The sequence below is a fragment of the Leucoraja erinacea genome, chromosome 24, assembly GCF_028641065.1.
Source record: "Leucoraja erinacea ecotype New England chromosome 24, Leri_hhj_1, whole genome shotgun sequence".
NCBI lineage: Eukaryota > Metazoa > Chordata > Chondrichthyes > Rajiformes > Rajidae > Leucoraja > Leucoraja erinaceus.
In genome coordinates, this window is record NC_073400.1 from 7,678,714 (window position 1) to 7,700,271 (window position 21,558).

The 21,558-nt window shown below is 40.6% G+C and overlaps 1 protein-coding gene across 1 annotated transcript; it reads right to left on the reverse strand.

Annotated features, from left to right (window-relative positions):
* Positions 1–1,377: 1,377 nt before the first annotated feature.
* rps10 (ribosomal protein S10) lies at positions 1,378–20,475 on the reverse strand. Its single transcript, XM_055654469.1, has 6 exons — positions 20,342–20,475; positions 18,897–19,046; positions 14,934–15,108; positions 9,111–9,176; positions 1,919–1,974; positions 1,378–1,461 (listed from the first exon to the last, which is right to left on the reverse strand). Exons 2-6 carry the CDS (start codon positions 19,044–19,046, stop codon positions 1,423–1,425), a joined length of 486 nt encoding a protein of 161 aa, XP_055510444.1. The 5' UTR covers positions 20,342–20,475; the 3' UTR covers positions 1,378–1,422.
* Between the last annotated feature and the right edge of the window lie 1,083 nt (positions 20,476–21,558).

Sequence of the window (21,558 nt, forward strand, 5' to 3'; positions counted from 1 at the left end):
TGCTGGGAGATGAGGGGAAATGAGCCGTGCCTGCGCAGTTAGGGGCTAAGGGTCTGTTGTGGAATATTGCTTTGGGGAACGGGTTGTGTTGGGGGAGTTGCGTTAGTCTAGTATATATTTAAAGTTTGGCATTGTGTCAATTATTCTATTAAATTCAGACTTTAAACACAGACACGTGTCCCTGTAAAATAAAAATTGCCCCAAATGGATGAGAAAGTGGGATAACACAGCACTTGTGAGAACAGGTGATCAATGGTCAGTGCGACTCGATGGGCTTATGGAACTGTTTCCATGCTGTATCTCCAAACGAAACCGAAGAGCCTGCTAGTTTGGCCTGTCGCTCTCACAGGGCCAGATACTCTACTGATGCAAGGATACAGGTGAGTAGAATTTCTTCATAACTCTGGAGTTGTACTCACAGAACGAGCTGGTATGTCAACAAGAGGATCGAACACTTTGTGGGGAAGATTAGATTTCAGAAAGGCCTTGCCTTTGTATTGCAGAAGTCAATCTTCAACAGAGGCCTTCCCTTTATACCCCTATGCCCACACCTCAACGGGTTCTGGGCCCATGATAGAGCTTTTCTTTTGTTGTCTCTGCGTCATTTTCTCTGCAAAGGAGTCCTCATCGCCCAGTGACCCCTTTTCCATTCTCCAAACCTCCCCCCCCCCCCTCCCCCCCCCCCCCCCCCCCCCCATCAGCCTTCTCCCCTCTCTGGACCTTTTTATTTCCAACTGCCGGTGCAACATTAAGTGTTTTGACTTCTCCACTACCCATACCCACTCGAATCATACCCCTCTGAAAGCACAGCCTTCTATATCCAACCCCAACATTGTTATTAAACTTGCCAACAAGGAAGGTGCTGTTGTAGTCTGGCAGGCTGACCTCTACTGTACTGAGGCCAGGTACCAGCTCTCATACCTCCCTCCCACTTGACCATGACCTCACATACAACAGTAGGTCATCATGTTTCACTCTTTCTGATCTTGTCACCTCCAACAATCACCTCTCTACAGCCTCCGATTTTATTGCTCCCCAGCCCTGCATTGCCCTCCATCGCTCGCCCCCCCCCCCCCCCCCACACTCACACACACACAAAAATATCCAAGTGTCAACGATTCTAAACTGTGCTTTACTGTTTGATTTGTCATTGCATACTGGGACTCCTGAAGAATGCTAAAAACATGTATTTTCTCTTTGCCAGGTCTCAGTGTCCAATTAGCCTCCCCTCAAATGAAAGCCACACACCTTCACTTGTACAAGCGACATGGGGTCCCCACAAACAGAACAGACAAAAGATAATAAACTATTTATGTACAACCTATGGTGCCAAACAAAACAGATTTCCCCAAGTACAAAGAATGAACGCATGTATAATACATTTCATTTGACTTTTATTTTACAGAGCAAGTTGTTGCACATTTACTGAGGTTGTCCACGACCACGGCCAAATCCACCTCTCTGCAAAATAAATAGGAAAACATTTGGTAATTTGCAATCCCCAAATATTGCTTAGAAAGTACTGGCTGCTAAATCATACAATAACACTATATTCTAAGGATAAAGCTATACCAATCGACCAACTATCATTTCAATGTATGAGAATGCAGAATTTTCTAATCAGGCAATAGACTACTAAATCTTTAGTAAATTTGATTTTTCTTAAAAATGTATTGCAAGCATGAAATATTACGTTTTTCACTAGAATAATTAAATTAGTATGAATTCTGCAAACAATTAAAATACACACATCAATAATTAACATTTTAACAATATATAAATTATTTGCATCTCTAGCAGATGATTTTTAGGCCTGTCTTACTTTCTTTGAACCAGTAAATAAATGCATTTGATATTGATAGTAAATGTAAATAGTATTGATATTAATAGTAAAATGATAGTAAAACTAAAGACTTACAAACTGGAATTCTGTGGCTGCGCCCGCACCAGCTTCAGCCTTCTTGTCTGATCCAACTAGAAAAACAAGTTGTTTTTTTTTAAAAACAAAAACACTTAGCCTATTCCAATAGGTTAAAACGTGCAGGTTTTATTGTCATGTAATTTTAAACCCAATTCCATAGTAATCAAGAATCAATGTGCTGCGGCACCCCCAAGAAGTACTTAAAGAAAATGAATATGTTTTCAAAATAGCTAATTCCAAGAGCCAGTTGAATGAGTCAGCATACTTAATCAAATGAGTATAAGACTAGTTTTAACTATCCTAACATTAAAAAGATCTATTAGCTCTCATTTGCTCCCAAATTGCTTGTTGATCAAGGATAAGCCAATGTTCTTCATCATTGCCCATTAACATTTATTGAACCACCGCTTCACGATCAGTACCTACATTGGTACAGTACCAGTTAGTTCACTGAAATAATACAGAAATTGGGATTAATTTTAAGAGCAGCTAAAATCCCACTGGGGAAATTTAAATCCAGTTAATTAAGTATTCAAGAACACAGCTGGCATTATACAAGACGACCATAATATCTTAAACTAGCATTAAGAATCCAGAATGTGGAAACATAGAACTACAGATGTTGATATGCAAAAAAAGGGCACAAAGTGCAAGAGCAGGTCAGCTGCATCCCTGGAGAACATGTTATTTTGGATTGGGACCCTTCTTCTGACAGCTAAGAATCCATGTGGTTCACTAACATCCTTCAGAAGACATCTGGTAGTTTTTCCCTATAAAAGCAGACCAACAAAGATGTCAACTCTAAATTGCCCTCTGTCTCGAACTAAAGCTTTCTTTCAGTCAGGGAAGGCAATAAATGACAATGATGTCACCCATACCTCAAAGTAATTAAAGAGCATATGGCCACATAGCAAATGTTGCTCAGTGCTGCTCTTCATAGTCTCCTAACAGTCAGGAGGCAATTTCAAACTTGACTGCAACTTCAGCATCGATCCAAGCAGAAACAACCAAATTTAAATCAAATCTGCTGCCTGATAATGGCTCAAATCTGAGTTGAAGCTGCAAGAAAAACAGACTAAGCAACAAAAGGTAGAACATTTGTCAACCAAATCGGGTGATTGCGAAGATCTCAGAGGATCAGCAGCACTAGCAGTTAAATATACTGGACGTGGGATTTTTTACTGTCTTTTTAATGCAGTCATTTTGAGATTAGATCTCAAAATTTCAGAAGTCTGACTGCAAAAGAGGAGGTTCCATCATAAGGCAGTACCAAGACTGAAGAATAGACCCAAACTCCAAGCAACAAACCAAAAATGACACAATTAAATCAGGCCTCAATTTTCTAGGAATTGTTTGCTTAGAATTTCAAAAAGTATTTGCTGAATATTTATCTAAAATTCCACTGTTGGAAGTTCAGGACAATTTAAAAAAAAATAAGAAATGATTTTGGGATAGAAAAAAGTATCTTACATTTATAGAGCACATTTATATATTGGTGTAGGAATTATATTACAATGGAGTAGGGAACTCGGAATGGAAACCACTATTTCCGAATGGCATGTAATCGATCAAAAGACATAAATTTACCAAGGGCTACAAATTTGTTGGAACAGTGGATCAAAATCAACATGTACAGTGAGATTTTTATTCTATACAAAAATGCTGCACCATTGAGGTTTCAGATTTAATGGTGTTCAATTACAGCAGGATAGCAATCAAATCTAAAAAACATAAAATCACATTTAAGTCAAAGGAGGTCAAGAGTTAAAAATTGGAGGAAGTTGTGATCACCTTTAGTTTATGTTAAATCACATATTCATGTTACAGATTTACATAAAAAGGTACAATTGAAACTGAAGCTATTAATCCATCTAGTTTACAATTTAGTTGAAAATCGTTTTTCACACCAATTTGCTTAGAAAAGCTAAGTTAGCAATTGTGGTGACAATAACGGCAATGCACATTCAATGTGTTTTTTTAGAACACAGTAACTGGGATAAAGCATTGCCAATGTTGCAATTCAATTTTTTTAAAGTTCATCGCTGCCCGAGCTCATATTGTTAATTGGAAACATTTTTAACTTCCCAGCATTCCCAATTGTGTTCCTCGTCTGTTGGAATGCTAGCATTTTGATGAATTCTAATTTAGCTAATCTGAACTGCTTACAACTCAAAATCCAGTTTTGAGTTCTACCTATATCAGAGGTATGGATTTTAGGACAAGATGCCAGAAGAGCATTGCTCAAAAATAATATCTTAGCACAATTCTCTACTTGAAGGTACGAAAACTCATGATAAGATTTATGATCGTCAGCAAATTATTTGTCTGATGTGCAAGTACATTTAAAAAGTTTTCACAGAAATGAGAAGACAGGATTCTCAGTTTAGGTCACACTAACAGAAAAACAACTGCTCACTCTGGCCCTTTGCCAAGAAATTTAGAATTGTGCTAAAGTCAACTACAAATGAAAAGAACATCTAAGGTTGCTGAGATGCAGGTCCAAATTCAGATGCATGACAAAAAGTTCAAGTGTATTCATGAAAGAACAAGATAAATCTAACACTCTTTGTTAAAACGTACTGGATGCGTCAATAATTCTCAATGGATCAGTTAACATTATTCAAGAGAAGGCAACTTCTGCTAACACTGGAAAATTTATATTGCAGGATGCAGCCGCTCTTTTCATTGTATCCATGCGAGTTGAAAGAGGCACAGCGCGATCTCACTTTCCCGCACTCAGTCTGTAGTGCAAATCAAAATGCTTTACAAACATGAGGCATCTGCCTTCATCACACTTTCAGGCAATGGATTCCTCATCCCCTACCAACTTCTGGGAAGGAAAAATGTTCCCCGATTCCCCACCCTTCTCCAAATTCTCCAATCAATGCTTTAAATCTGTCATGCAGTTTTAAGAACTCTGCTAACATAAACCAGTCTTTTAGTATATACGGCAAGAGTAAGTTTGGCAAAGATAAATGTTTTCACTCAAATTCCAAAAACATTTTGAATGCACTATTACATGGGACTATAATTGCTGAATATATTTAAGGAGGAGATTGTTATTTTGTTTTTAATACAAAAGACAAAGGGAGTACGAATATGGTAATAAGATCATATTGAATGTCTGCGTAGGCATTAAGGGCCCAATGTACAACATTATACAATATCCCCTCAGACTTGCAAGGAAAATCACCCAACCTATCCTATCTTTTCCCATAATCAAAATACTCTCATCATTCCAACAACTTTGTAAATCTACTTTGCATCTTTGCCAGTGGAACAATATCCTTCTTGTACAGCAATATTTATAGTGACAGTATAAATTCCCAATTTTTAAATCAAGATACTTTATTTGTCACACACACCGGAATTTGAACCAGACCAATGAAATTTTAATGCTGCAGCTTTTCAGCTTTCAGACAATAAAACAATACAGAATAAAATCAATTAATCTGAATAAATGAGATGATGATTGTGCAGTGCCAATTCTGCCTTGATTAATGAAAGGAAAGCAGCCTGTACACATTTTAACAGGTCGTGCAGACATTCGTTTTAAGGTTACTCTTCTTCACCCCACCACCAGTGAGTATTCCCGCACCTTGCTGTACTTCTCCTGAAGCTTTTACCTCTTAATTCTGAATTAAGTAGTAGATGCATGCAGATCCGCTTGCAGATTGCAGACAATTCTGAATTAAGTAGTAGGTGTTTGCAGATCCGCTTGCAGATTGCATACAGCTGCAGGTCAAGTATGGTTGCTGTAGTAGGGGATTTTAACTTTCCCAATTTTGACTGGGAAAATCATAGTGAGAAAGGTTTAAATGGGGGTGCAATTCCTCAGAAGTGTTCAGGAGAGTTTTCTCAAGCAGTATGTAGAGGCCCCCACACGTGAGAGGACAACACTGGATCTTGTATTGGGAAATTGGGACGGGCAAGTTAATGAACTGTTTGTAGAGGAGCCTTTTGGGACAAGTAAACACAGTTCGAGTAGGTTTATGATAGCTATACATAGGAACAGAGAGGGCCCATGTGTTAAAATGCTCAATTGGGGTAAGGCCAACTTTGAAGGTATGAGATAAGGTCTCGCTCAAGTTGACTGGAGCAGGTTATTTGAGCTTAACGGAACATCGGCCAAATGGGATGTTTTTAAGTGTGCTGACAAAAGCTCAGGATACATACGTCCCCATTAGATTGAAGGGCAAAGCAGGCAAACGTAAGGAAGCTTGGCTGACGAGGGAAGTTGAGCCATAGGTCAAAAAACAAGAAGGATGCATGAGACAGGTATAAGCAACTGGGATCAAGTAATCCCTGGAGGCGTTTCTGGAACAATGAGTAAACTGAAAGATCAGAAGGGCAAAAAGTGGTCAGGAGATAGCTCTGGCAGGTAGCATTAAGGACAATCAAAAAGATTTTATAAATACATAAGGGGGGAAAGGGTAACTAGAGTGGGACCTCTCAGGAATCAGCAATGAGTATTTCTCCTCTGTATTTACCAAGGAGAAAGACAGTAGGACGAAGGAACTTGGGGCAGTCAATGGAAGTGTCTTGAGAGTAGTCAGTGTTACAGTTGAAGAAGTACTGAAGGTACTATCGTGTATGAAGGTAGAGAAATCTCCAGGGCCTGATCAGATATATCCGAGACACTGTGAGAAACCAGAGAAGAAATTGCGGTAGCCCTGGTTTAAATTTACGAGTCGTCCTTAAGTACAGGAGAGTTGCTGGAAGACTGGAGGAGGGCAAATGTTGTACCACTTTTGAAGTAGGGCTGCAGGGAAAATGCTGGGAACTATAGGCCAGTGAGCTTAACATCTGTAGTTGGAAAGTTACTAGAGAGTATTCTGAGGGATAGGTTATACAGGCATTTGGACGGGCAAGGGCTGATTAGGGATAGTCAGCAAGGTTTTTTACGTGGGAAGTCGTGTCTCACAAATCTGATTGAGTTTTTTGAAGACGTGACCAAAAAGGTAGATGAGGGCAGAGCTGTAGATGTTGTATACATGGATTTCAGTAAGGCATTTGACAAGTTCCGCATAGTAGACTGCTATGGAAGGTTAGATCACATGGGATTCAAGGAGAGATAGCTGAATGGATAGCAAATTGACTCCAAAGGAAGCAGAGGGTGACGGTGGAAGGTTGCTTCTCGGCTTGGAGGCCTTTGACTAGTGGTGTGCCTCAGGGTTCAGTGCTGGGCCCATTACTGTTTGGCATCTACATCAATGATTTGGATGAGAACATACAGGGCAAGATTAGCAAGTTTGCTGATGATACAAAAGTGAGTGGTTTTGCAGATAGAGAAGATGGTTGCAGCAGGATCTGGATCGATTGGCCAGGTGGGCAGAGGAATGGTTGATGGAATTTAATACAGAGAAGTGTGAGGCATTGTATTTTGGGATGCCTAACAAGGGCAGGACCTACACAGTGAATGGTAAGCCTCTGGATAGTGTTGTAGAGCAGAGGGATCTAGAAGTGCAGGTACATGATTCCTTGAAGGTCAAGTTGCAGGTAGATAAGGTGGTCAAAAAGGCTTTTGACACATTGGCCTTCATCAGTCTAGAAGTTGGGACGTCATGTTGCAGCTGTTAAAGACGTTGGCGAGTCCGCATTTAGAATATTGTGTTCAGTTCTGGGCACCATGTTATAGGAAAGATATAGTCAAGCTTTAAAGGTTTCAGTGAAGATTTATGATGATGTTGCCTGGACTAGAGGGTGTGAGCTATAGGGAGAGGTTGATTAGGATGGATCTCTATTCCTTGGAGTGCAGAAGGATGAGGGGTGATCTTATAGAGATGTACAAAATCATGAGAGGAATAGATTGGGTAGATGCACACAGTCTCTTGCCCAGAGTAGAGGAATTGAGGACAAGAGGACATGGGTTCAAGTTGAAGGGGAAAAGATTGAATCCAAGGAGTAACTTTTTCACACAAAGGGTAGTGGATGTATGGAACAAGCTGCCAGATGAGGTAGTTGAGGATGGAACTACCCCAAAGTTTAAGAAACTGTTAAACAGGTACAGTACATGTGTATGAAAGGTACATGGATAGGACAGGTTTGTAGGGATATGGACCAAGCACAGGCAGGTGGGACAAGTGTAGCTGGGACATGTTGGCCGGTGTGGGCAAGTTGGGCCGAAGGGCCTGTTTCCACACACTAGCACTCTATGTTAGCTACTCCAATGACCAGAACACCTAATAGCTCTGTAATCTACAACTTTCCTACGCACTGTCACAATATTATAAACATTTTTACTATAGCTCCCACACATCAAATCCTTAATAAAAAGGAACCGGGTATCAACCCCAAGATAAGCTTGCCATAGCCTTCCAGTTACAAGACCACATGATCCATTATCTTTGCTTATTGTCCGAGACAATTTTGGATTCAGTTTACAACGCTGCCTTAATTTTCATGGACTTTGTTTTTGACCAGGATGCCATGTTGGACTTGAAAAGTCTTACTATAATCCAAGCAAACACCACCAAATGCACTGCCACTGACCCGTGTTATCTCAAACTTTCAATTAAGTTCAGTCGATAAATCCTTGCCGATTATCCTCACTTCTTCCACTTTCATCACTTTTAATTACATCCAGAATTGTTGCCGACCTTATTCCACTTGCTAAATACCAGCTTGAAATAATATCTTCAGTGCAATTTGGGAACAAACACTATGCCATCTATAGCCTTCACAATCTCAGTTACTATTTAGTAATGATACATTTTTAAAAAGTCTGAAAATCCTCTAAATGAGGAATGTTAACTTGCCATTCCTGTCCCTCTTTAAATCACGTGCACAAATAGTTGCAAAAACTTCCATGCTCCTACAGTTACCTTCAGTTTATCTGCCTCTTCAACTATACTAATATTAGAGATATGCAAGAAAGCGCAAACTCCCTATTTTCCCAGCTCTTGTTAGCTCTACCTTCCAAATTACTTTCATCGATTTTCTGTTTTCAACTCTCTGCTCTGTTCCCTTTAGATTTTGTTAAACTCTGCCATGTTATATTAATACTGCCTAGAAGAGTCAGAATGAACAAATTACACTGATTTATAATCAGAAGGTTTTACCGTTCAAAATGTTATAGAAAATACTTCAAATTTAAGACAGAGCTCTAATTGATGCTTATCCAATTATTGGTGCATTGGTACATGAACATATAACATTAAAACAATGATGAATAAATTGCAATACGTACGTGGAGTTGCCCGCCTGTAACTGTCTCTGTCAGATTCACGGAGACGAGGACGATCCTCCATTGGACCTGCAAAAAAAGTTCCATGTTTCAATTAGTTGTTCAATTTAAAAAATGCTTACTGATTAGAAAGGCACAAACTTACATCCAAATGAACATTGTGCAAACAAATAAAGTACTTTTAAAATAAAGTCATTGCTTTAATGCAAACATGCAAGCCAGTGGACATTCTGTATGGTAACAAGAAATAGGATGATATTGTGGCAATTACAGAAACATGGCCATGGGGCAGGAATGAACGGAAGCTGAATGTTCACGCGAGCTCAATGTTAAAGGTAAGATGTTGTACTTCTCATAAAAGAGAGCATTGCAGCAGTATTCAGGAGGATATTCTAGAGAATCAGCAAATGGATAGAAGTTGGAAATAAGAAATGGGTGGTCACTTTGATAAGACACTATAGGCCTCCATATGCTGATGGATTTCAAATATGTACACAAATAACAGCAGGATTCTAAAGCAATACCTTTGTAGTGGAGGGCAATTTTAATTTGCTCAACATTGACTGAGATTGATTTCGTGCAAGGGACTTAGATGCGGTGGAATTTGTTAAATACAACCAGAAAGTGTATTTAAAGCAGTCTGTAGGCTACTAGGGAAGAGCTATACTCAACCTTATTTTAGGGAATGAGGATGTGAAAGTGTTGAAAGTGTCTGTGGGGAACTTTTTGCAAATAGATTATCAATCGGCAACTTTAAAAGGTAGTCATGGAAGAGGATACGGTTGGACCTGAAGTTAAGGTTTTAAATTAGAAGGCCGAATTCAATAGTATATGACAGGACCCGTCAAAATTAACATTAGGAACAGCTACTAGGAAAAGTATCCGATAGGCAAATAAAGGAGAGTAAGAGCTCAGTCAGCATATCACTGAAAGGGTAAGAAGCAAAAATAGTAAAATTAAGAAACCTTTGTTAACAAAGATGTTGATCAGGAATAAAAGGAAGCACACATCAGGTACTCGGAAAAATATTAAGTATGTGAAGTTTAAAGGAAATGGGAGAGATCTTAAGAAAGCAGTTGAGTAAAGAGACACAACATGGCCCTGGCCAACAGAATTAAAGACAATTCCATGATAAAATGTATTGAATGCAAGAAGGTAGCTGGGGAAAGAATAGTTCCTCCCAGGGACCAAAAAGCAAGCCTTTGTATAAAGCCTAGAGATGTGTGGTGTCCTAAATGAATGCCTCCCATCATTATTCATCAGGGAGATGGAGAGAATGGCAAGTTAAGGGAGCCGGACTCGGATAGGCTGGAACGCAGGTATAGCGCAAGAGGAAGTGTGAGAGATGTAGATTAACATTAAGGTGGACAACCTCCCAGTGTCAAATGAAATCTATCCCAGGATATTTTGGGAAGCATGGAAGGAGATTGCTGGGGCTTTGGAGATTTGTACACCATCTTTAGTCAAGGGCAAGTTGCCAGAAGACTGGAGGGTAGTCCCGTGTCCCCCCATATTCACGGAGGCATATACCAGGAAACTGCAGTTGCGAGAATGGTGCGTCGTTAATAGGGACTGGTCTGAATGAAATTCTTGGGGGTAGTATTTACGATTATTTGAAAAGGCAGGAACTAATTAGGGGGAGTAAGCATAGTTTTGTACATGGGAAATCCTGCTTGTTAAATCTTATTTATTTTTAGGTTACAACGAAAATTGATGAAGGCAAGGTGGTAGAAATGGTATATGTAGACTTTGACAAAGCTTTTGACAAGTATGTTGGGTCCAGAAGAGGGATCCAAAGTGTTTTGGCAAAATTGGCTTGGTGATATGAGGGCAGTAGTGGAGGGTTCATTTTTTAACTGTAATCTGTAACTGGCTGTGTGCTGCAGATATTGATGCTGGAATCTTTATTGTTTGTCATATGTCTGGGCCTGATTACTCAGTTTGCTGATGACACAACGATTGGTGGAGTTGTAGATAGCAAGGATGATTGCCCAAGGACATAGAGGAACAAATATAGTGTGGTTGCAGATAGAATTTAAACCAGGCAAATGTGAGGCAAGGTATTTTGGGTTGTCTGATATCGTCTAAAAATGGCAGAGACTTTAAGAGTTGATGTACAGTCCTTGGGATACAAGATCATAGCTCACTGAAAAAGGTGCAAAGGTGTATAGAGTAACAAAGGAGGCACACTGCTTGTCTGTCTTCATAGGCAGGAATATTGAATAGAGATTTGGAACATCAAGATGGAGCAGAACAAGGCATTGGTGAGGCCACATTTGGAATATTGTGTGCAGTTCTGGTCACCACACTATGGAAAGGATTTGGTAGTGTTTGTAAGAGTTGGGTCAAAGGGTCTGCTTCTACACGAGTCTCTGAAACAGTGATGATGTCAATTAAAAAATATATAGCCTGGTATAGGGCTGTTGGTTGAAGGGTAATTATTAATTGGGCATCTTGGCAGATTGCTCAGTTCTTCTGGGACTAAGATGCACTCACAGTTACATTTAAAGTACCACATTAATGTTCCTAGAATTAATTTTAGATCGCATTATATCCCTACATCCACAAAAGAGACCTAAATGGAGGTAGGATGACATTAACAAGCACATGTAGCTGGATTTCTACACAGTAATTCAATTAGCTGATTACTTCCCCTAGCCAAGCAGCTCAAATCAGGCTAGAAGCAGAGACACAAGAACAAAAAACTGCAAATGTTGGAAACCTAAAAGAGAAAATGTTGTAAACACAGCACGCCAAGCAGCATCCACAGGAACAGGACAGTCAACATTTCAGGGTATTTTTGTGCCGATATTTAAAAAACTGCCTTATTAAATTGTATATTTTAGTTTTGAACTTGTCAATTCACCATTTTTTTAAGTCATTATGGGAAGGAAGAGTTACAGATTTGCAGTCCTCAAAAGATATGATGTCTGAACTGGATTTAACTTAATTTTAATAGGTTTCCTTCCAACTACTATCGACGTCACTGGTGACTCTTGGACTACCCTTGATTGGACTTTGCTGGCTTTACTTTATCATATATCTCTATACGCTGTAAATGGCTTGATTGTAATCATGTATTGTCTTTCTGCTGACTGGAATTCACGCAACAAAATGTTTTTCAATCAGTACATGTGACCATAAACTAAACAAAACTACAGATACTGTCCAAAGTGCCATCGTATCGTAACTTACTGAACATTTTCTCTTTTCATTTCTAACTTTGACATTAATTCAGAATGAGAGATAAAATATCAATATACCTCACAACCATTATTTTTATGACAACTACACAATTTGTTTGGCCTATGATAATGCACAACAGTAACAGAGAACTGGTTTTAAACTGGATGAATAGAAATTGGTCGCTTCAGCTTGAGCACAACTCTCGAATGCTCACTGTTGTCATGGCCCATTAAGGAAATACACAAAACCTTTCTCAACCACTACTAACTCAATATTAAACCATTCAACCTGAACTCTCCAGAGAAGCAATTACATTTTCCATTTGCTCTAGAATCTCTAATTTTTCTTTCTTTTAACAAGGTCTTTGTGTAACCGCAAATTAAAACAGCACATTACCCAAAGTATATTGCAGTGTCATTTGGAGAAGTTACTCATAATTTAGCAGAACATTATACAGAAGCACTAACAAACATTGATACCATACAATATATGAAACATCGGGTACATTGACAAAAGCTTCATAAAAATAGCACATTAAAAAGAGTTGGACATAAAATAGGGGAATAGGGAGGAAAGAATTCTGGCAGGCAAGACCAGAGGTGAAAACACTGCTACCAAAGTGAAATTATTGATATTAGAATCATTAATGATATTAGATAATTAGAGAAAGAGGAAAATATATTTTAATGGTTAATAAGGAGAAATGGGGTAAGCCACACAAAGGTATTCGAAAACAAGGACTTAAAACAAATAATCCATATTTCTGATCTTTTTTAGTTTACTCCTTCAGAGTTTTGGGAACTAAGGAGTAAACTGGAAAAGGAGATCAGAAGGGCAAAAAGGAGCCAGGAGATAGCTCTGGCGGGTAGCATTAAGGACAATCCCAAAAGATTTTATAAATAAATAAAAGGGGAAAAGGATAACTAGAGAGTGGGACCTCTCAGGAATTAAAGCAGTCACCTCTGTGTGGCGCCACAGGAGATGGGCAAGACAGTAGGATGGCGGAACTTGGGGCAGTCAATGGAAGTGTCTTGAGAGCAGTCAGTGTTAACGTTGAAGAAATACTGAAGGTACTGTCGTGTTTGAAGGTAGACAAACCTCCAGGGCCAGATCAGATATATCCAAGAACATTGTGGGAAACTAGAGAGGAAATTGCGGGAGCCCTAGTTGAAATTTACGAGTCGTCCTTAAATCCAGGAGAGTTGCCGGAAGACTGGAGGGTGGCAAATGTTATGCCTTCTTAAGAAGAGCTGCAGGTAAAATGCTGGGAATTATAGGCCGGGGAGCTTAACATCTGTAGTTGGAAAGTTACTAGAGTGTATTCTGAGTGATAGGTTATACAAGCATTTGGATGGGCAAGAGCTGATTAGGGATAGTCAGCATGGTTTAGTATGTGGGAGGTCGTGTCTCACAAATCTGACTTATTTTTTTGAACCAAAAAGGTCGATGAGGGCAGAGCTGTAGAAGTTGTGTACGTGGATTTCAGTAAGGCATTCGACAAGGTTCCGCATGGTAGGCTGTTCTGGAAAGTTAGATCGCATGGGATCCAAGCAGAGTTAGCTGAAGGGATAGCAAATTGACCATGGAGGTTGCCTCTCGGACTGGAGGCCTGTGATTAGTGGTGTGCCTCAGGGTTCAGTGCTGGGCCCGTTACTGTTTGTTATCTACATCAATGATCTGGATGAGTACAGCGCAAGATTAGCAAGTTTGCTGATGAAAAGTGAGTGGTTTTACAGATAGTGTTACAGATGGATGTGAAAGATTGCAGCAGGATCTGGATCGATTGGCCAGGTGGGCAGGGAAATGGTTGATGGAATTTAATAAAGAGAGGTGTGAGGTGTTGCATTTTGGGATGTCGACCAAGAGCAGGACCTACACAGTAAATGGTAGACCTCTGGATACTATTGTACAGCAGAGGAATCTAGGAGTACAGGTGCATGGTTCCTTGAAGGTCGAGTTGCAGATAGATAAGGTGGTCAAAAAGGCTTTTGGCACTTTGGCCTTCATCAGTCAGAGTATTGAGTATAGCAGTTGTATAAGACTTCGGTGAGACAGCATTTAAAATATTGTGTTCAGTTCTGGGCTCCATGTTATAGGAAAGATATTGTCAAGCTTGAAACGGTTCAGAGAAGATTTACAATGATGTTGCCAGGACTAGAGGGTGTGAGCTATAGCGAGAGGTTGAGTAGGCTGGGTCTCTATTCCAGGGAACGCAGGGGAATGAGGGGGGAATCTTATAGAGGTGTACAAAATTATGTGAAGAATAGAGCGGATAGATGCACAGTGTCTCTTGCCCAGAGTAGGGGAATCGAGGACCAGAGGTCACGAGTTCAAGGTGAAGGGGAAAATATTTAATAGGAATCCAGGGGGTATTTTTTTCACACAAAGGGTGGTGGGTGCATGGAACATGCCAGAGGAGGTAGTTGACGCTGGGACTATCCCATCGTTTAAGAAACAATTAGACAGGTACGTGGATAGGACAGGTTTGGAGGGATATGGGCTAAGCGCAGGCAAGTAGGGCTAGTGTAGCTGGGACATTGTTGGCCGAAAGGCCTGTTTCTACACTGTTTCACTCCATGACTATAGAGATTTGATATGGTGGTATATTTCTGACAGCTGCCAGATTAAAAAGAGTTTTACCTTTAGGCCTTGGCCTTGCAGTCTCAGGGCGTGTCTGGCGACGCAGAGTAGCAGGAACGATCTCTGGAGGAAGGTGGAGATAGTCACGCAGGTACTGGATGCCCTCATTAGTCAGGTACCAGTAAAAGTGCCGCCACGCAAATTGCTCCTTTACATATCCACGAGATTTCAAAGACTTCACAAAAAAAAAGAACAATGCAGCTGTCAGTTTTTCAATATCTGCTTTAATGACTATGGTAACAACTTAGATTTTCAACAAAATTAATTCACCATTAACATACACCATTAAACTCAGCAACATCAAGTTGGAATTAACTCTGGATCCAATCGTTTGTTCTAAATGATAAGGAATGACCTACTTTATTACTGTTATAGACCTTCAAATTATTGGTTCATAAATTATTGATCGTGCACAATGTATGATACCGAAGGTAGACACACAATGCTGGAGTAACTCAGCAGGATAGGCAGCATCTCTGGAGAAAAGGAATGTGTGACGTTGCGGATCGAGACCCTTCTCTCCAGAGATGCTGCCTGTCCCGCTGAGTTACTCCAGCATTTTGTGTCCACCTTTGATTTAACCCAGCATCTCCAATTCTTTCTTCCACATGATAGAGTAGAGTGCTGACATGGATAGAAAGTTGGTTGGCAGACAGGAAACAAAGACTAGGGATTAACGGTTCCCTTTCAGAATGGCAGGCAGTGACCAGTGAGGTATCGAAGGCTCGGTGCTGGGACCGCAGCTATTTACAATATACATCAACGATTTAGATGAAGGGATTCAAAGTAACATTAGCAAATTTGCAGATGACACAAAGCTGGGTGGCATTGTGAACTGTGAGGAGGATACTATGAGAATACAGGGCGACTTGGCATGGTTGGGCGAGTGGGCAGATGCAGTTTAATGTGGATAAATGTGATGTTATCCACTTTGGTAGCAAAAACAGGGAGGCAGATTACTATCCAAATGGTGTCAAGTTGGGAAAAGGGGAAGTACAACAAGATCTGGGGGTCCTTGTTCATCAGTCAATGAAAGTAAGCACGCAGGTACAGCAGGCAGTGGAGTTTAGAAGGATGAGATGGGATCTTATTGAAACATATAAGATTGTTAAGGATTTGGACACGCTAGAGGCAGGAAACATGTTTCCAATGTTGGGGGAGTCCAGAACCGGGGGCCACAGTTTAAGGATAAGGGGTAAGCCATTTAGAATGGAGACGAGGAAACACTTTTTCACACAGAGAGTTGCGAGTCTGTGGAATTCTCTGCCTCAAGAGGCCGGTTCTCTGGATACTTTCAAGAGAGAGCTAGATAGGGCTCCTCTTCAAGATAGCGGAGTCAGGGGAGAAGGCAGGAACGCGGTACTGATTGGGGATGATCAGGCATGATCACATTGAATGGCGGTGCTGGCTCGAAGGATCGAAGGACCGAATGACCTACTCCGGCACCTATTGTCTATTGATACAGAATTGGCTTCAGAGTAGGAAGCAGAGGGCGATAGTCGAAGGTTGTTTTTCAGACTGGAGGCCTGTGATTAAAGGTGTGCTTCTGGAATTAGTGCCGAGCACATCAATGGTTGTCATCCATGACAAACCTATGCCCTGTAGTGCCTGACTCCCTATCCTGGGAAAAGGACTGTGCATTCACCCTATCTATTCCTCTAATGATTTTATACACCTTTATAAGATCACCTCTCCAAGGAATAAAGTTCTAGCTTGCCCCATCTTAGTTTAATTTAGAGATACAGCGCAGAAACAGGCCTTTCAGCCAACTGAGTCTGCACCGACCAGCGATCTCCGCACATTAACACTATCCTACAAACACTATGGACAATTTTCATTTATACCAAGCCAATTGGTATTATACATACGTCTTTACTGAAAATCTCAGAGAAAACCGATGCAGGATCACGGGGAGAACGTACAAACTCCATACAGACAAGCACCCGTCGTCGAGAATGAACCCAGGTCTCTGGCGCTGTAAGGCAGCGACTCTACCGCTGTGCTGCCCAATCTCTCCCACAGTTCAGGACCTCAAAACTTGTCTGCAAGCTTCCTACAGCAGGGTGAGCAAAACTGAACAGAAAACTCACTATACTGTCATCTATAATAAAGATTTGGATGAGAATGTATGGTTAATAAGTTTGAAGATGACACTGTTGGTATCACAAACAGTGAAAATGGTTGTCAAGAATTACAGTGGGATTTTCATCAGCTGGGTAAGGAGCCAAAGAATGGCGAATGGAGTTTAACCTAGATAAATGTGAGGTGCTGTATTTTGGGAAGTTAAACTAAGGCCCCCGGGAGTATTGTAGAGCAGATAGATCATGGAGTAAAAGTGCACAGTTCCCTGAAAATGGCATCACAGGTTCATAGGAATAGTGTCAGCAGATTTTGGCATGCTGATCTTCATCATTCAGATAATTGAGAAATCAAAGTTATGTTACAGTTGTGCAAGGTGTTGTTGTGTATTGTCTTCAGTTTTGGCCACCCTGCTATAGGAAAAATGGCATGAGGCTGGAAAGCATGCAGAACTGTTTTACAAGGATTTCGCCAGGACTTAAGTGTCTGAGCTACAGGAAGACATTTCTTGGAGGCTGAGGGGCGATTTTATAGAGATGTACAAAATCATGAGGGAATAGATAAGGTGAATGCATCGAGTCTTTTATCCAGAGTAGGGGAATCAATAACCAGAGGGCATCGGTTTAAGATGCAAAGGGAAAAATTTAATAGAAACACGAGGTGCAACTTTTTCCACAATGTTGGAACAAGGCGCCAGAGGAGGTAGTTGAGACAGGTACAATAAATCGAACAGATATTTGGACAGGTACATGGACAGGAAAGGTTAAGAGGGATATGGGCCAAATGTACGAAAATGGGGCTAGCTTAGAAGAGGCACCTTGGTTGCATGGTCAGGTCTAAGAGCCTACTTCCACGACGCAAAATTACTAACCAGATTCCAGTTTTCAACTGCAATGTAGCATTTTAAATGCGTTTCTGTTATTGCACAGTGACTCAAATATGCTTCTACCACAATTGCACCATCTTTTTGTAGCTGACAATATATTTCCAAATTTCGATAAATGTAACAATAACTTTCCCAACATTTGAAAGAGTAACATAAAAATGATTGGAATGCTAAACGGAATATAGATTTTATTTACTTTTGCGGCCACTGACAACTATGACAGTTCGATATTTTCCTTTATTGAAATTTCCCATATTTTGGCTCTCACTAAATGAACAGAAGAATGTTGGATTATTTATGTTAAGTTAAAGGCTTTAGATATAAAATAAAGTTATTGTCCTTGGAGTTCAATAATTATCCTAACATGAGTGACAAGCTCCACTGCCATTGTTCTGGTTTGGCAAGTATTTTCCACAGGACTTGTTTTATATACATACACCTTCAGTCTAGTGGAATGTGTCATCCATCAGCCCAGCATATCCTCAAAGCATCTCAGCCATGACATTATTAAACAATCCTGAACCATTACCTATGCTGCAGTGAGTCTTTGTTTTTTTGCAAGGGACAGGGACATGGTATTCAATTTGTCCATTTGCCGAATGGGCAAAAACAAAGTATAGCTGCTGACAACACCAGGGCTACAGTGATATTCAGCTGTAAACCTCTTCATGGACAGAACAACCTCAATGCAAGTTTCCAGCTTGTCAAAACAAGCTGAAACATACGAACACTGGCTCCGGCTGCAAACCAACCATATGCCAACCCTAACTTGCAAGTGCAAGACATCAAGTGCAATCATTCACATAACAAATAGGATTTACCAGACATCACAGGAAAGGGTTCTGGAAGAACACACTATTTTTTTTTAAACCAACACTCCCAGTAATAGACAGCCAACTTCATGAGCCAGCTGATAACAAGAACTTAATAAAATGTAATAATACCAAATTAGAAACAGCATTCTGAACTCACATAAGCTGTGCTTAGGAACACAATACCTGCATGGCCTTCATTACGTGTAGGTTAGGGACATTTTTGTCTGCCAACTCAGGATGTTTTGGCATATGTACATCTTTTTTGGCTACCATTACACCCTCCTTGAAGAGGAGCTCATAGATAGCGATACGGTTCTTCTTGGGCATCAACATCTAAAACAAATCAAAGTCACATTTATTAATACTTCAACACTACAAAATTGAAATGCTTTTGACAACATGTCAGCTAATTTGGAATGTTAAATCTATTAACTTATTTTCTGTCACTATGTTTCCTAGCTTTTATATTATGAATTGGTTTGGTTCATTATTATCGCCACGTGTACCAAGATACAGCTTTGTTTGTAGCTTACTATAAAGACAATAGACAGAAGATGTCGGAACCTTAACCAAAACAGAAAGTGATGGAGGAAAGCAGCGGGTTTTGTGGAAGGAATTGGACAGATGACGTTTTGGCCAGGGATCCATCATCAGACCGGGGGAGTCCCAACCCAAAGCATAACCTCCATTCCTCCATAGATGTTGCCTGACCCACCAAGTTCCTCATGTACTTAGTATGTTGCTCAAATCATACACCAGTACAAACAAGCCATAGACAGATTCATCAGGAAGTGGACAAAGGAAAAAAAAAGCAGAGTGCAGAACATAGTGTTAGATAATTCAAGCATTAGTTACAGATAAAGTGCAGATACAAAATGCAAGGTCCACAATGAGGATTCAGACTATACCCAAGTTTATGGAAAATGTACACCCTAAAATCTACCATTCTGAGAAGTTTCTGATCAAGGCAATAAATTCAAACTGCAGTCAAAATACACAGCCTGTCTTTACAATATACTGTCTTTACAATTACTGGCTGCAAATGTATGTCCCACCCTGTGGCTCAGAGTATGAAAAGATAACTAAACACTAGTTTGTATAGTTATGATCCTTTGAAGATATCAGGCATTTTTGTCAAGTTTCTCCCTCCTCATACTCATAGGCTGAATCATAGTAAACGATTAACCTCCAAAAAACCTATTCATTCTCTCCAGAGATGCTGCCTTTCCCGCTGTGTTCCTCCAGCATTTTGTGTTCACCATCAACTTTTAAGTAACTGTGCCACAGAAACACCTCACGTTGGTGCTGTCTGCACTGGCATAACACACCAAAATAACTCTCAACATTAACGGCGACAGGATAGAGTAAGGGTACGCTTTTACAAGCAGAATATGTCCAAAAGAAGTGAGTTAGTCCAACTTATACTCCAGAAGCGGATGCAGCCTGAGGCCTAACTCTCTACACTACCGGTAACCAACGTCAGATTTTAAGCAATCAGCGCAAGATCGGGACAATAATGGAGCGGTTGAGCGCGGATAGCAAATGCGAGGTGTTGTGGAGGCGCTGCGGGGTGAGTTTGAGAGGGATGGCGGGGATATTGAGGGATTGCGGCGGCCGCGGGAACGCACCTTGAGCTCTTGTCACGGAGCCGGAGCACGGAAAGACGGAGCATGCGCACTCGCCCACGCTTCCCCCGCCCGCTCGGGGCCGACGCGACAAGGCCGCGTCACGCAACGCGCCTGAGGTAAATACCAAAGCTTTGGTAAATGCAGCATTGTGTGTGCGGAGCAACTAGATAGATGTACACTGAATATAGGCACTAAAAGATGCTGCATTACACTGAATACAGACACAAAAAGATGCAGGATTACACTGAATATAGGCACTAAAATATGCTGCATTACACTGAATATAGGCACTAAAAGATGCTGGGTTACACTGAATATCGGCACAAAACGATGCTGGTTTACACGGAATAAAGGCACACAAAGATGGTGTTTCACGCTAAATACAGACACAAAAAGATGCAGGATTACACTAAATATAGTCACAAACAGATGCTGATATACACCAAAGATAGACACAAAAAGATACTGGGTTACACTGAATATGGACACAAAAATATGTTGGTTTACACTGAATATATAGGCACAAAAAGATGCTGGTTTAAACCAACGATAGGCACAAAATACTGGAATAATAGTGGGGCAGGCAGCATCTCTTTCGAGAAGGAATGGGTGATCTTTCGGGTCGAGATCCTTCAAACGCAGCCAACAATGGGCCATTTCCTTGATCATCATGACTCTTCTGCATATCTTTCATTAATTTGTTCTATATTTCTCCCCATCACCGTCTATATCTCTCCTTTCCCTCTTCCAACACTTTTATTTGTTAAAATAGCTTTCTATGTCTTATTTCACTGTTGTAATAGATATAGCAGACAATCACACAACATGCTGGAGCAACTCAGCGGGACTGGCAGCATCACTGGAGAGAAGGAATGGGTGAGGTTTCGGGTCGTGATCCTTCTTCAGACTAGTAGTGGAGTTTTCTCAGTCTAGTATCTTTGGTCTTCACTTCAGATTGTTAACTTTGAATTATAGTCAAATTTCGGCAGACGGCGCCAGAATATATCTGTCCCTCGGACGATTGTTTGCATCGACAACAGGAGCTGGACGGCTGATGCAGGTTTTGTTGTTGCTCCAAGTTTCCATCAAAAGGCAAGGTTTGAGCCGAGGAACGAGCAGTTCATGCGTAGGAAGGAACTGCAGATGCTGGTTTGCACCGAAGATCGGCACAAAATGCTGGAGTAACTCAGCGGGACAGGCATCATCTCTGGAGAGAA